The sequence below is a fragment of the Populus euphratica genome, unplaced genomic scaffold, assembly GCF_000495115.2.
Source record: "Populus euphratica unplaced genomic scaffold, PopEup_1.0 scaffold191.1, whole genome shotgun sequence".
Lineage (NCBI taxonomy): Eukaryota > Viridiplantae > Streptophyta > Magnoliopsida > Malpighiales > Salicaceae > Populus > Populus euphratica.
The window spans coordinates 63,339-77,235 of record NW_011500069.1 but is presented as its reverse complement, the minus strand read 5'-3'; the positions used below and the strand labels follow the sequence as shown (position 1 = coordinate 77,235).

General features: G+C 28.8%; 1 protein-coding gene across 1 annotated transcript; it reads right to left on the bottom strand.

Moving 5' to 3' along the window:
- Window positions 1–8,767: 8,767 nt before the first annotated feature.
- On the bottom strand, window positions 8,768–10,922 carry LOC105108354 (acid phosphatase 1-like). Its single transcript, XM_011002639.1, has 3 exons — window positions 10,392–10,922; window positions 9,335–9,544; window positions 8,768–9,091 (listed from the first exon to the last, which is right to left on the bottom strand). The coding sequence occupies exons 1-3, from the start codon at window positions 10,817–10,819 to the stop codon at window positions 8,914–8,916; spliced, it is 816 nt and encodes a 271-aa protein (XP_011000941.1). The 5' UTR covers window positions 10,820–10,922; the 3' UTR covers window positions 8,768–8,913.
- Window positions 10,923–13,897: the final 2,975 nt, after the last annotated feature.

Here is a 13,897-nt window from a genome sequence, read left to right as displayed (position 1 = left end):
GTATTTTTTATGCTTTGTTTTCATTAATATTAAGTTTATGCCTTTCATTTCCTTTCCTTTACTTAGTTAACTTTTATGTTCTTATTTTGTTTATCTATTTTGCTTTCTTTCATTATGTCTAGCTAAGTTAATTATGTCAAGGTGAAAAGGTTACACTAATGGTGTAAGAATAAGTATAATGTAAACTTAATATGGACTTTAATGTTTGATACTAACATGTTTTATATTTGTTATCTTGTTCACTCTTTAATACTTTGCTTGTTAAATATTATTGTAATTATTGTTAATATTATTATTGTTGTTGTTGTTACTATTGTTATTGTTTGATAATTGTTGTTTATAATTTATACAATTAATCTCTTTGTGGTTCGACCCCGGTCTTGCCGGGTTATTTATTACTTCGACACTCCTGCACTTGAGAGAAGACATCAATCTTTTAGTCGTGTCAATCATCTTCAAGACAACATTGTTGTTTACTTAATACTTGTAGATATATCATAAATGTATAAAGTAAAAGAACCTAATACATCATAAATAAGAAATAAGAACAATCTGAGTGCTTCAAAACAAGTTACTTACATACATGCAAATAAGAAAATATGAAATATAGTTTGTATGAGCATAAGAAAATAAACTACCAAATAGGCCTTAATCCTCAATTTAAAATAAGTAATTATTTGTCAATATAAGATTTAGTATGTCTCTAATTTAAGTGAGCTACACAATAATGTTTCTAAGGTTAAAAAAAAAAAAGCCCCTAATGTCTATCTCATTTATTATAGCTATAGTAGAAAGGAGCTTCCTAACCAACCTCATAAGGAACAAGGCCTTATTTGCATAAGGGATCAAATATTCTATCTATTTTTCTAAGAGATTTATAAGCTTGCCTTGAGCATATGAGGTGAATCTATCTAGACTTGTAGTTTTTTTCATTTGGAAAAAGAGTGGAGATTAATAACACATCTGCAAACAACTAACAAAAGTAAATAAAGTAAGACCACTATCTCATTTCACCTATTGTCCACCTCACTTTTTTTGTTTACCCCCTTCCTTTATAAACCTTATAAGAGAGGGAAAAGCTAAAAATACAAGCATAATACATTCACTACTCTCATATTTTGAATGTTCAAATTGTAAACCTCCAATCAGTTTTTTAGGAAAAATTTTAGATGTAAGCCGCAGAGATTGATTAAGTGAATCACATTCTGATGTGGTCGTTGGCTTCCCCCTATCTATGAATATTTCTACTTGCTCTGGCTCTCTGATACCATATTTAAAGGAAAGGAAAATTTGTAAAGCATTACTGATTTAATGGGTTTCTGGTAGTTTTTATTAGTTGAACTATTGGTCAATTAAATCCCCCCTAAAAAACAATATTTCATGGACTCGATTGAAAATTAGATAGCATAAGGCTTAATGTGCTGCAACTGTGATATGTCTGGGGGGAAATTGCCAAAAACCAGTGTTGATGTGAAAAAAATTAAAGAAAAGCAGGTAATAAGATGGTTTCCAAGTTGTGAGAAATTGAATGGTGTCCAATATAGTTAACTATCATTGAAGTTTATATCCTTAAATCACTACTAGAAAATTAATGAATACAAACATAATCACTGATGAAAAAATTGTCAGTATTTTAGGGTAACATTTACCAACTGAATATATTCCATTACTAATCTGTTAGTATTTATTGATGAAATATTTCTGCTTATAAATACCAAGGGAATTATAGTAGGAATAAAAGAAATTTAAAAAAAAAAACAAAAAGTACGATGACATATAATTTTTTATGGATGATTTTATTGACAGAATTACAATTGGATTCAAATAGAAAAAGTCATACATTGACTTGTCACTTATATCAACATAATTGCTGATGGATTGATAGATATAATAATTCTATTAGTAATAATTAATATATGACTTGGCTGTCAATCCTTCTCTCCTTTATTTCTTCTTCTTCCCCTCTACAACTAAACAACCCTCTAAATCTGCAACTAATAACCCCCCTCCCACATCACCTTCTATCACAACATAACTCATCATTCCTTGATTTTTACAATATAATAGTAATTTTATTGTGAATTTTTCATTTTAAACAAGTAAATCTACTAATTGTTTTTTAAAAAAATTTGAATACAATTTTGAAATGTTAATTTTTTTATTGCATATTTTAGCAGCATATTAAGAGGCTTGAAATGAATATTGTCGAGACAATATACAAACTTGAGATGATATTTTTTCCATTGTTTTTTGACTTTATGGAGCATCTACCCATATACTTACCATATAAGGCAAAAGTCGAAGGCCCAGTCTAGTATAGACAGATGTGTTCATTCGAGAGGTTAAAGATTACATATGCAATGTAATCTTCGATATTATTTTCATTATTTTTTGTTAATTGAAAACATTCATATTATTTCGTATAGGTACTTGTTCAATCTTTAAAGAAAAAGGTAAAAGATAAGATGCATGTTAAGGCATCAATATGTGAGATTTATATTGTTGTGAGGATCTCAATATTTATCTCATAATATTTCAAGCCTCATTTGAGAACAAGAATTAATTGTGTACCTAGGTATAATGATGGCGGTGAAGTGCTTTCAAGTGAAACTTGTTAATATTCTCTAATCCTGGACGACCTGCACCAAAACAAGTTGTCAAAGGAAGATATTTGTTTGGAATAGAAATTCAGACAACCACATAATTATATGCTATTTAGTTACAATGAACCGAGACCTTTATTTCAATAAGTATATTACCTAAACTTTGTTATTAAAAGACTGTTTCTCTCATCTAATATTAAAAACTCATACATTGTGGAATATCTTGTTGGTAACATCATCAATATTTGTAGTCTAATAACTCACAGTTGATCGAATCTTAAATCTTTCGATTACAAGATGAACAATTTGCAACGTGGTTTAAAACACATATAAGCACTATCACAAATTCATTATCTATCAAGTTACTTAATTTCATTATAGAGTTCTCAATCACTATTCATTGTTGTACATGATGTACCAGGTTTATAAAATGGGAAGAAATGTTAGCATTATATTGTCTTTACTAAGTCTGGGTCCTAAAAGAAAAGTGAAGTGCTACAATGAGTATTTTGTTAATGGGTTCATATTTCATACTGAAGAATATGGGTAGGGTAGAAAGACATATAAGAGTGGAGTTTGTGTTAAGGGATCGATTTCAAGTTTGAAGCTAACTATTATGAGAAATTATAAGAGGTAATTGAATTGCAATATCATAGCGAGCGTAATAGAGTCTTTTTATTTAAATGTTATTAGTATGACACCATTGACAGAGGAATTAGAGTAGATTCCCATCATGATTTGGTTAAAATTAAGTCAAAAGCTAGACTGCACAACATCAATGATGTCTTTATTTTCACTAAGTAATGTCAGCAAGTTTAATATACATCGCACCCCTTTCTTTAGAAAAGATCGGTCAAGAGTTAATTAGTTATCTATATTGAAAACCAAATCCAAGGGTCGTGTTGAGGTTGTTCAGGATGAGAACGATGACTCAAATGTTGGTGATGATGTCTTTATAGTAAGTGAGTTGGTTAAACCATATTGAGTTGCTTCATCGATTGACTTGGATGAAAATTCAAATTTTCACGTCTTCAATAATATTTTTGTGGATGTTGACGCTGACACTGAGGAATTGAATATTGTTCTGAGCTCCAACGGATAAGTATAAGTTGATGAAGATGATGATAACAATGATATCAATATAGAAGATTGTGTTGGAGCTGACGACGAGTCAATTGAAGAATAAGAAGATAATTCTGACTAATTATGAAAACATGAAAGTACTGTAATGTCATTAATGATAGTGTAATAATTATTGATTAAATTATCAACAAAGAAGTGTTTATTTTATAATTGTTATATAGACTGGTGTTATTGTGTTATGCATGCAACTTTCAATTTAAACATTTACAGGATGGTTAGTTAGGGAATATAAATACAATATGTCATTCACTGTGCAAAACATCGAAGGAAACACTGACAATTTATATCCATTGACGTATTCCAGAGGCGAGGGGGATTGTTCCCCTCCTATTAGCATTGTTCGTTATGTAGGGCATTGATGGAAACATTGACGGTTTATGTTAGTAGGTGTATTCCAGATGCAAGGGAATTGTTCCCCTCCCCTAGCATTGTTTACTATGTAGTACACTAATGGAAACACCGATGGATATAAACCATCAATATATTCTAGAGGTGAAAGGAATTGTTCCCATCCCCTGACACTATTCATAGTTAACAACTCCAATGGAAATATCATCCAAAATACCGATGGAAACACTAACGGATTATTTTTGTTGGCATATTCCAGAGGCGAAGGGAACTATTTTCGTTCTCATTTTAGTGATGGAAATTACTGAATGTCAGTTCCTGAGGGAATTACCAATAGAATGCAAATTACAATGCCTTATTAATTAATGTATCTTTAACCGTGTATTGTTTATATTTTTTACCGATGAAATCATGGACAAACGGTAAAAAATCAGAGGGTTTTTTGAAAATTTTAGTGTGAAATAAAAATTTCAAGGTGAATTATTAAGGAAATCACTGACAGATTAATTAAAAATAATATTATTTAATATTTTTTCGGTGATGCTGTTAGTAAAAACACAATATAAAACCTAGCGAGTTACTAAAAGTTCATTTTTTCTCTCACTTTCATTCTTTCTTTACTCTCTCTACTAATCCTCTTACTTATATCCTCTCTTCTTAGTTTCAAGTAGTAAGGTTTTTACGATCAACATGATTAAAAGGTATGTGTGATGAATCTTTTGACTTATTGTCTTCAGTTTACTAACAACATATTTTTTTTATTTTTTATTTTATCACACGTAGACAAATTCTAAAATTAAGCATACCATTAAGGTAACTATTTTTCATTCCTAAAGCTTATATTTGTTTTTATATTTTTTTTTCTCTATTTGTTTGTCTACATTACAATAATATTTTATTATTTTGTGAATTGTAATTGTTATTGTCAAATTTGTAGTATCAATGTTAATTAATTATATAAGATTAATTTTTTTTCTATTTTATTGTCTACATTACAATAATATTTTATTGTTTTGTTGAATTTTAATTGTTATTGTCAAATTTGTAGTATAAATATTAGTTGAATATATATGATTAAATTTAATTGCAAAAACTTCTAGTCAATTTAGTATACAAAACTTTATCACGTTGAAAATGAGATAAAATTGAATAATCCAAAATTATTGGTAGAAATAAATTAAAATCAACTAGTTTTTGGCATATATTTTGTATATTTGTGGGATTGAAAATTTTAGACAGTCTTTAGTACAGGGGAGGTCTTACCAAATTTTTTTTAAAAATAAAATTGATTATATAAATATTCATAAAATTTGTGTAGATGCATAAGAGAAAATCAAGTGTACGTCATGAGCACATAATCACAACTAGTTCTTCTAGCAATGATGATGGCAATAACATGTCATTAGGTGCCGACCAAGAAGAGGCACCTATGTCAAATCACGACTCTGCCTTTTTCAATGTTGTTCCACAACAACATGTCATTAGGTGCCGACCAAGAAAAGGCACCTATGTCAAATCATGACTCTGCCTTTTTCAATGTTGTTCCACAATGTAAAGGCGGTGTCCCTTCATAGGGAGATCCATTCATTCACAAGTGTAAGGCGCATTGGAAGGACAACTTTTCAATATAACTTTTTTTCGGTTTGTGTTTAACCATTTATGAACACCTAATATTTCATTAATTTTATTGATTTTTAGGTTCACAAACTCATATAGAATATGTTTGTATCATATAGGTTGCGTGATTTTTTATATGGGACATAAAAAACTAAAAAATATGCCAGAGAAAACATTCTGCCAGATTGGAATGACATGGCGGTTTGGAAGAATTTTAGACCGCTATATATTTCGGAGGATATATAAGCAGAATATATTCAGCATGTGACATTCGAGCTTTTCACACGACGCTCGCAATCTGGTGCGGGAAACGGGAGCCGGCAAACTCATGGCTCGGTTACCATGCACACTGACGGCTCCATTCTTTTTGTTTCACATGCGAAGCAAATAATAAGATTAATTTTAATCACATCTATCTTTAATTAATTTGTTGTTATTTATAAATATATTTAACTTGCAATATTTTTTTTCTTACAGGCTACGACTCTTGGACATAAACGGAGCCTAATAGAACTTTTTGTGGAGATACATGTGCGGAGTGAAGACCAATAAAAGGGGGTGCTATAGTATGTCAACAACCACGCTCAACACTTTGTGGTATGTTTGTCAACCATTTTCTTTTATAAGTTATTATTTCCTTGAATTTTATTTCCAAAAGACATATAATAGCTGGTTGATGGAGAGACACAGAGACGGTCCTTCGACCCACAAGGATTTCAATCCATATTTGTAAATAGAGGCAGGATTGTCTGGTTGGCCCAATAGAAATTAAGTGTACAAACTCTTCAACACTTAAATTGAAAACTTGCGTATGACTCGCAACGTCTTAACCATTGAGAACTCATAATTGGTACTGAGCACCTAGTCTCTGTAGTTTGCGGCTTTGCAACAATATGTGACCCATCTCACTGAAAAATATGAGCAACTCTTAGTAGATTATTAATAACTCCGTCAAATGATCATCAACATGAGATCATAGATGAGAGGTGGTACATGTGCGTGCTAGAATAATGGGCATGCATGCTAACATGTCAAAATAGATTGATTGAATTGTAAACTATAAAAAACTACGAGGATCAAATATAAAAAAAGAGGGAAAAATAAGAGTGAATGAACAATACAATGTAAGTGAATGTATAATATTTTTGAAACAATGAAATGCATATGTTTTAGTTATTTTGTTAATTTTAATTTCAACGTTAATGATAATATTTTTCAAGGGAACTATATTATATTATTTATATATAATAATCATGATATACTTACAGAGTAAACAGTAAAATTATAAAACAATGAAACAAGTTTTAAGATACTTATAGAGTAAGTAGTAAAATTATAGTAAGTTATTGTAGCAACATTCAAAAAATAATATTCATTATAATAGTTTTTTTTAGTTTAATCTTTAATAATTCAATTTTTTTATTTAGTTTTTTTTATCAATTTTACCTTTTAATATTAAATTATTTTGAAATTTGTAATTTTTAATTTTTTTATTTTTCTGTTAAAATATATATACATCTTATATGTTTTATTTTATTTTATTCTTCATTTTAGTCTTCAATACTAAATGCGTTGAAAGTGAAACTTCATAGTTTTATGGTCTCATTTTTTTCTTTTTGTGGTCTCATAGATTTTTTTTATTTTAATTTTTAACATTAGATCTATTGAAAATAAAACTTTATAATTTTTTTATTTATATTAGATCTGTTGAAAATAAAACTTTATAATTTTTTATTTATTTTCTATAAAGTTATTTTAATTTTATGATCTAAGTCGCGGGTTTAATGAGTTATTATAGGCTGCTTTGAATTAATTTTTTATATTTTTTTAATTATTTTTTATTGATTTCATTATTTAACATTGGATTGATTGAAAATTGAATTTTATAATTTTTTTTATTTGTTTTTATGTGGTTAAATAGATCTCATGGTTCAGAATGTGAGTTTGGTAAGTTAATTCAAATTGATTTAAGTAGTTTTCTTATTCTTTTTTTTTTAATTTAATAAAAAATTTTAATTAGAAATTGACTTTTGTAATTTATTTTTATTTATTTTTTATAAAATTATCATGGTTTCATGATCAAATTATAGGATTTGACAAGTTAAATAAAGTTGATTTAATATATCATAATTTTAAAAAAAAATCAATATATTGTCTTTTCAATATTTAAAAAAAATATTATCCAATATACATTATATTTTAAATTTATTATTAACTTTTTTATTAAAAAAAACATGTTATCAAGGATAGTTTTTTACGTTAAATAAAAGTTGATCAGGCAATAATATAGTAATAATTATATTTTTGTTGAAGTAAGTAGTGGTCTCTTGGTTGGCACACCTTCTCCTTATGGTTGGCGTTAGAACAGTAATATCCTCACGTGTATACAAGGGACGAATTCAGTGTTTTTATATTATTATTTTTTATTAAGAGTCACGTGACAAGTATCTTGAACCAATTCAACCACTCGGATCAACCATTTAGGTTCTGCTCTTCCTCCTTGACTAATTGTTCTTGTTTTTTCTTTTTTTTTTCTTTCTAAATTTATTGATGTATTTAATTTTATGCCACGCTTTATTGTTATTTTCTTGGGTTTTCAATAGATACTTCATTTCATTATGTCTTTTTTTTTATTGATATGTCTTTTTTTTTATTTAATTTGTTACATAAATGGTATATATATAGGTGGATAATAGTGTTATAGGGTTTGCTAGTTGTTATGCATATTTTGTGTACATGTTGATTCTATAATTATAATTTTTTAAATAATTATTCTATACTTATTTCTCTTTGTTTGGAAAAGAAAAACTCTTAAAGTTGAGCCCAACTCATCCAATTAGGGCATCGGGACGAAGTGTATAATAATCCGAGCCCCAAACAACTCGAACTCAAATTTGTCCAATCCCATCCCGTTTCCAGGTCCACTTTTTAATAACTAAATTCCTATCGAGAGATGAACATTAGCAGCTGAAATGATTAATGTCGATTGAAAATCAAGATAAGAAATTAGAGAAATTCGATTTCGATCATTGCGTTTTGCCCGTCAAGATATGAAATTCGAGTCATAAGTAGTGGCTTTATTGAAAATCAATGCTAGAGTCAACGTGCCATACTCTTGCAACTAGCTTGGTTTTGTTAACAGCATCAACAAATCTGACCATACATAGGAGCTAACCAAGATAGAGGCTAAGAAACCGAGGATTCAACTGATGTAATACATTGGATCAGGTAGCTTGAATGTCCGATTGCCGACACTAGTCCCCAGGAGATCACTCCACTGATCACCAATGTTCCCGATGATTCTGTATCCTTTCTTCTCCAGCTTTGCCCTTTCACTTGATTTATAAAACACCGCTGTCTTCCCTGAATAAGATGATGACCTGCATGCCACCATGAGTGACCAGCAAAATGATCAAATTAGAGAATTACATCTCTCCAGATCAAGACCCTTTTCAACATGAAACAATATGTTTGTATCAACATGAAAAACGCCTTCATTTATTTATTTAGTTTTAGATCGGCAATAATAATAGATTTACTAAGGTTCATGGGAACTGGGCAAAACCAACATGATATATATGTATATATATAGATAGAGAGAGAGAGAGAGAGAGAGAGGTTACTTGAGTATAAGCTTCTCCCAGATGTGGTACCCAGCATTCTTCAGATTGGTTGATGTCACTGCCCTTTGGTCTTCAGACCTTCCCGTTAAGAACACAACCTTGATCCCAATTGACAATAATCTCCGGTACAGCTTCAGAGACTCTGGCAATGCTAGGGCTTTACCCGTGAAAACCCATTGGTTGAATGCTGTGGAATTGTAAGGCTCCGCCCTGTTATTTTTGTCAAGCCAAAGCAACAAATCACGTCAATGAACAGCAAATTAAAGAAAACAAAGCATAATTATTAATTGTTGAAAATCGATAACATGCTGGAGTTGTTGCGGTTTATGCCAATTGAAAGGTCAAAACAATACGTCATTACCATATAAATTAAATTAAATATGCAGTCTGCCTGCATTGTATCTTTAATAATTTCAAATTGTCAGGTATCGTTTTTGCTTCTCTCATTGTATTGATCTCTTCATTTGTCTTTTTTCTTGCACTTAATTATCAAATAGTAGGTAGCTATAGGTCGAACCAAGGTTTCCATGAATGTTAAAAAATATTATATAAATATTGCTAGCATGTTTTTTTTATTAGAAATGTTATTATATTATTTTATAAAAAGATATTATAATATGTTGCTTGTGTGGAGGATAGCGTGTCATTTGCATTTTTAAGTTTCCACCACTCAAAAAGGGCTAAAAAATCAAGTAGCAGTTTTTTCAATCTAAAAATAATATTAAAATCATCAATTTTATTGCACAAAACACAAATAAATTAGTTTAAAAAAACCAAAATTAAGTTAAACTTTTTTTAACAAGAAGAGGGGCATTCATCAAATAAAATTTATTAACATTAAAAATAATTTTTTTTGTCACTAAAACATCTTCAATCAAAAAGATTAACTCAGCATTTTTTAGGTACCAGCAACATTCATAGATTATGAATGATTATATATGTGTGTGTTTTGTGCAGTAAAACAATAATGTATGTACCATATAATAATTATTGAGGGGTTGTAATTAACATCAAATCATTAAAAAAAAAAGTGAGGTATATTGTGCATCGTACGTACCCAAATCCATGTTTGGCATAGTAGGGTAAATTTGAAAGAGTGGTTTCATCAACGTCAAAGACCCATATATCCTTTCCATCTCCATCCAGCTTGAAGGTTTTAGCATGGGCAAAAGCCTCATCAGTTATGAGAGCTGAGTCTTCCCTGTATTGGCTGCCTAACATGTAGTGCCCCACGTAATCTTCACAGTCTTCAGGAACTGTACTCCATCCAATCACATTGTTTGTTTCAACAGCTAGTCGCCAACTCAGGCATGACATGCCAGGAATGTGGTGGCCGCCGGAACCCCATTTTGACCTGAGTAGGTGAATCTGGAGGGGCTCATAGCTCAGCGGGGAGCCCTGGGAAATTGCTAAAATCACTGCGAGAAAAAAGATTTGCAGAATTAAAGAAGCCATGGTGTTTTGCTGTTCCGTGGATAGCCTCATGTTTCTGATAATTCCTTTAAATAGGGCTTTGGGGTGTTATTTGACCTCAGTTTGGGTTCAAATCTCTTTGGCTGCCCCTGCTGCTGTTCACGATGGACAAAAGGTTGTCTTTCTATAGCGGATTCCTTCTTTTTTCTTTTTTCTTTTTTTTTTTAAAAAAAACACATTTTTTACAGGGTTTAATTGTTCTCTGGAAAAGTGACATAAAGAAAAATAATTTCTTACATTCGCCCGCATACCTTGACAAATTATTTCTGAGCCAACAACTTTGTCATCAAACTTATAATTAGTATATATTTCTGAGCCAACAGCTTTGTCATCAAACTTATAATTAGTATATGTTTTTAATCACATGGGTGTTTGAATCCATTTATATTATCTTAATTAATTTTTATAGATTTTATAGTTAATATTCAAGTAAATTTATACTGATTATCAATATTAACAATTATAAAACTACATAAAAAATAAATTTTTTTATCTTAAATTTTTATCACTAAACCATCTATTTCATCTATTTGATGATTTATAATTAGTATTCTTGAGGAGCATATTCAATGCTTTTTTAAAATAATTTATTTGTTAAAATTAATTTATTTTTAATATTTTTAAATTATTTTAAAAATAAAAAAAATATTTTATCTTAATAATATGTTTTGAGAAAAAAACAACTTTTCATGAACTTCCAAATCTATTTTTTTGTGGTTGAAAATTATTTTTGTAAAAATCACAAATTTGTTTTACTTTAAATTATTTTTAAAATAATTTTATATTATTTTGATATATTTATATTAAAAATAAATCTTAAAAAATAAAAATATTATTTTAATATATTTTTAAATAAAAATATTTTAAAAAATAATTAATACTAAACAAGATATCAATTTTCGATCAAACTTCAAAAACACTCGAATCAAGAATTATGTTAATATTTCTTTTTCCTTCTTCTATTTTTTTGTTCTTTTTTCGATTTTACCTAATTACATTTCTTTTTTCTTTTTTTAAATTTTACCTAATTACATTTCAAGTTTATAGCCGATCGATTTTGATTCAATTCTCTGGCCAAGATCTGTGATGGTGTTTTAATTAGAGAAGGCAGAAAAAAACAAAGAGATAATTATTAAAAAAAACAGAGACAGATCTTATGAGATCATTCAAAATCTGTGACCTCCTTATTTAAATTGATAGCCGAATCTCTCGTTGGGCGAGGCACCTTTTAAGCTGATAAATTAATTGAAACGTGTTTCGTTCCTCATTATTAAGTTAATAAAAAATAATTTATTTTTTCATATTTTTAAGTACAGTGAAATAGTTAATATCTAATTATTGTTTTTTTATTAGATTGTGAATAGAGTTTGAATTTTTTTTTTTTTGTCTTGGCCATTTGGCTCATCAACAATAAAAAAGGACGTTTTAGATAATAAGAGTGTATTAAAATTGGTTTTTAAATAATTTTTTATTTTAAAATATATTAAAAATATATTTTTAATATCAATACATCAAAATATAATATAAAACAACAATAAATAAAACTGTATGGATTCAAGGGATCAAGATATCCTTATGCTTTGGCAAATGAGAGAAAGATGGTTAGTCTCTGTCATTTGATTCTGTTGAAATTTAATCACATTAAATTTTAAATTATAATTATTAACTTTAAAATTTATAAAATTAATCAAAATATATATAAAATACCTCAACACTCATATTATTAAAAAAAAAAATTCCCCGTTAAGCGATGAAATTCGAATCAAAACCAGGTGGCAGAGGTATTGACATGACAGGAGGCATGGAATTAAGCTCACGAGTTCCATTTGATCACGAAACTCTAATTCTAACATTAGTCAACTCTGGCTTTTCAACAGGCAAGACTTGCATTTGTTATTCAATACAAGTAATTAGATGGTGTCTCATTTATTTGTTTGTTTCACATTTTTGAACTTCGGGGCTTGTTGCAATTCATAGCATGCAATCGGGTGATTTTGACAAGAAACTTATGTACTTTGCTGTCAACGACTTGTTTGTGTTTCATTCGTTGGCCATTCATTAGATTTCAATGCATAATAGAGGATCGTTATAATTGACTTATTTCCTGGCAATGAATGAGCTTTGACTCAACTTCAGCAAAAAGAAATATTAGCAATTGAAATAAATAAATTAAATACATGAGAACATGGAAGGTAGAACTTTGACCGGCTACATCAAAGTCATGGTTAGTGGTGTTGAATCAAACCCTTGAAATGAGAACCCATGTTTTTGTTACTTGATGGTACTGTGGATGTTTTTTTTTATAATAATTTTTATTTAAAAATATATTAGAATAATATATTTTTATTATTAAGTTTTTATAATTGTGGTTTGAAAAATATTGTTTTATTAAAATTATTTTTGATTAAGGTTAGTTTGATATTTATATATGTTTTATTAAAATTAAAATTAAAATTAAAATTAAATAAAAAATAATTTAATATATTAAAAATATTTTTTAAATTTAGATAATAATAACCATGTGAAAGCTGGCAGGGAGATGAAATTGACAACTTTGTTACTGCAATGCAGTGTAGTGTTGCCTTTTCTGATTCCAAATCTCTGCCATGAATCACAAGGTTTTACTGCATCAATGATTAAGAGTTTTTTTCAGAGAGAAGGGGGAGGGACCCAGACCTTATCAATTCCAGCTGTTGGCTCAGGTGGTGGGCCTAGATGCCGGTTATTGCCCTAACCAATGTACAATGTCACTGACAGAAAAGTGGATCATTCCTCTCAGCCATCGAAACCTTGACGCGTGGTCTTTCGTTTTTTAAATCACATCAGGCTGCCGTTGCCAAATAGGTAAGCCTTGGTAAGTTAAATATATTATAAATATTTAAATATTATAAATTAAATATATAATTTTTAATTTAAATATTATAAATATTATAACTATTTTAAAAATATATAAATAATTTTTAATTTAAATATTATAAATTTAATTATTATTATATATTAAAATAAATAATATTTTATATAAAATATTTTTTATTATTTCATTAAACTATTTATAATTTTATTACGTTCAAAATTTATCCAACAAGGATC

What these genes read in the sequence shown, in the direction of transcription:
- LOC105108354 (XM_011002639.1), bottom strand. Translation starts at nt 10,819, where the DNA reads ATGAGGCTATCCACGGAACAGCAAAACACCATGGCTTCTTTAATTCTG. An exon ending in TATGCCAAACATGGATTTGG is followed by an intron (nt 9,545 to 10,391) that starts GTACGTACGATG and finishes CAAAAATAACAG; the next exon opens with GGCGGAGCCTTACAATTCCA. An exon ending in TGGGAGAAGCTTATACTCAA is followed by an intron (nt 9,092 to 9,334) that starts GTAACCTCTCTC and finishes GGTGGCATGCAG; the next exon opens with GTCATCATCTTATTCAGGGA.